General features: G+C 34.9%; 1 protein-coding gene across 1 annotated transcript; it reads left to right on the forward strand.

Moving 5' to 3' along the window:
• The first annotated feature begins 1,329 nt into the window (after positions 1-1,329).
• LOC142231224 (protein sisterless A-like) lies at positions 1,330-2,007 on the forward strand. Its single transcript, XM_075301841.1, has one exon. It carries the CDS (start codon positions 1,330-1,332, stop codon positions 2,005-2,007), a length of 678 nt encoding a protein of 225 aa, XP_075157956.1.
• Positions 2,008-2,836: the final 829 nt, after the last annotated feature.

Consider the following 2,836-nt stretch of genomic DNA (forward strand, 5'->3'; position numbering starts at 1 on the left):
ACTTTTCGCATGGTTGTCATATCATATACTACCACCACGTACCAAATTTCAACCAGGTCGGATGAATTTTGCTTCTCAATAAGGCACCGGAGGTCAAATCTGGGGATCGCTTTATATGGGAGCTATATATAATTATGGACTGATATGAACCAATTCCTGCATGGTTGTTGGATACAATATACTAACATCACGTACCAAATTTCAACCTAATCGGATGGATTTTGCTCTTCGAAGGGGCTCCGGAGGTCAAATTGGGGATCGGTTTATATAGGGCCTATATAATTATGGACCGATTTCGACCAATTTTTGCATGGGTGTTTGAGGCCATACATCAACACCACGTACCAAATTTGAACTGAATCTGATGAATTTTGGTCTTCCAAGAGGCTCCGGAGGTCAAATCTGGTAATCGGTTTATATGACGGCTATATATAATTATAGACCGATGTTGATCAATTTTTGCATGGTCATTAGAGACCATATACTTACACCGTGTACCAAATTGCAGCCGGATCGGATGAAATTTGCTTCTCTTAGAGGCTCCGCAAGTCAAATCGGGGGATCGGTTTATATGACGGCTATATATAATTATAGACCGATGTTGATCAATTTTTGTATGGTCATTATTTGCTTCTCTTAGAGGCTCCGCAAGCCAAATCGGGGGATCGGTTTATATGGGAGCTATATATAATTATGGGCCGATGTGGACCAATTTTTGCATGGTAGTTAGGGACCATATACTAACACCATGTACCAAATTTCAGCCGGATCGAATGAAATTTGCTTCTCTTAGAGGATTCGAAAGCCTCTCTATTCTCTACCAAAATCAATTTTTTATTTGTAAATAAAAACTTTGTTTAATTCGCACCGTATTTTTTAAGATACATCCACTATTTTGTAAAAAAAAACACACACACATATTTTTTTTGAAAATAATGTGTTATACATATGTATTTTTCGGAGAAATCGGTCAGCTTGTGCATTTAAGGGTTAATGCATATATATTTTTAATATTTATTCCTCTGTTACAGGATGTCTTTCACATTGGGAAATTGCAATAAGTTAATAAGAAATTTCTCTACGCCAAGCAAATCAATCCCGTTTTGAAAAACAATGTCATAAAGTAGGAACACATCAAAATGGTGATTATTGTCACATATGTCAATGGGTATATGTGTCCCAATTACCTGTGTCATGCATGGGTATTGAGTGAAACTTTAGGTAGAACATCATTTCGAAGACGAGTAGGATATAAAAGCAAAAACTCACGATGGAAAATCAACCATATTACGAAACGTAATCGAACAAACAACAACGTTAAACTCAATCATGGAGAAAAATACTTCGAATCACATAGCCGGTGGAATATCATCGGGTAATTTCCTTCATCAAGTTTGCACTTCTCTTGTACAGGATTTGCCAATGCAAACCTTAAATGAAACGTTATTATCGCCATACGTAAATCCGCAAAATATCGAATGTATGGTTCAAATGGAAATGGAACGTATTAGGGAATCAAGTGCCCGTAGAGAAGAACAGTATGTTGAACAAATGTTACTGGAGAATCCCATTGTCATTGAAAGTCGTCCAAATACCATTCCACGTCAGTATCAGCAAATAACTACACCACCACCACACCAGCAGCAGCAGCAGCAGCTTGGGGACCAACCACTTTACTATCCTTTACAAAGCCAACGTACAGGTGTTGCACTGGGGGATAGCAAATCTTTATTGCCTTTAGATCAGCGGCAACATCGTGCTGATGCTTGTCGTCGTTCCCGCTACAACAATAAAATCAAAAAAGCCAAATCGAAATACCGTCATAAATACATGTCCCAGAAACTATTGCAGAGTACTCAAATGTTCGATTGCATTCAAGATCTCATTGCCCAAGCAGAAAGTCATTTGCTTACCCAAGGACTTAGCAAGGATAAATTGCAGCAAATGCGTTTGAACTATGGCATAGATAGTACAGACAAGGTACTGCGTCAGCAAAATAGCTTATAAGATTTCCATACAAAATGTTATTCTCAAAAGCATGGTAATATTAAGAAATTTTAACATTTAAGTTTTAATTTATTTACCCATTTTAAATGTTATTTAGTTTGTTATAAATAGGTATCAAAATTTAAATTCATTTCAATTATTTAATAAAAAGTTATACCTTTGTAAAAATCTTTAAAAAAAATGTTTTTCATTTTATGGAGTTGGAAAGTAGGAAGTATGATAATTTATAATGAGTTCTTATTTTTTTCCCACATGGTCTTCTAAAAGAGTACTAGGATTCAGAGCCTAGTACATTTTTGGACTTTTAATTTGTTGTCCTGAATATGGGTTACATTGATACATTTTTTATATAACATGTAGGCCGATGAATCGATATTACTTCGTAGACATCAAGAAACTGAAATTTCTGGCTTGTAATTTACTTCCGACCATCGAGGGTTCTAAAATTCGGAATTTATTATTCTTTCGAACACATAAATAAATGGTTTGTATTGGCCTATGTTTATACCCATCGTAGGCTTGGTTTTTTTTTAATGCTGGTATTTTGTTTGAGTAAACCTATTCAAACACTGAAAAAAAAATATTGTCGCGAGTACAAACATTTCTTGTTTCTAAAATTTGGATGCAACTTAGGCATAGAAAACGCATTTCGCTATAATAATTTTTTCCTTGACCAAAACTTTCCAATGATGGTGCTTTGTTCTTAGAGTTAGAATATTCGAGTTATATATCTTTAAATAAAAGAAAATTCGTTTCAACCGAGGTCATTTTGTCTACAAAATCGCAAAAATCTTAAATACTTTGTATTGAATTGTTAAAAAAATGCTTA

Source organism: Haematobia irritans, chromosome 3 (assembly GCF_050003625.1).
Source record: "Haematobia irritans isolate KBUSLIRL chromosome 3, ASM5000362v1, whole genome shotgun sequence".
Taxonomy (NCBI): Eukaryota; Metazoa; Arthropoda; class Insecta; order Diptera; family Muscidae; genus Haematobia; species Haematobia irritans.

Bases quoted from the DNA above. Each gene is read 5' to 3' on its own strand.
- LOC142231224 (XM_075301841.1), top strand. From the start codon at position 1,330: ATGGAGAAAAATACTTCGAATCACATAGCCGGTGGAATATCATCGGGT.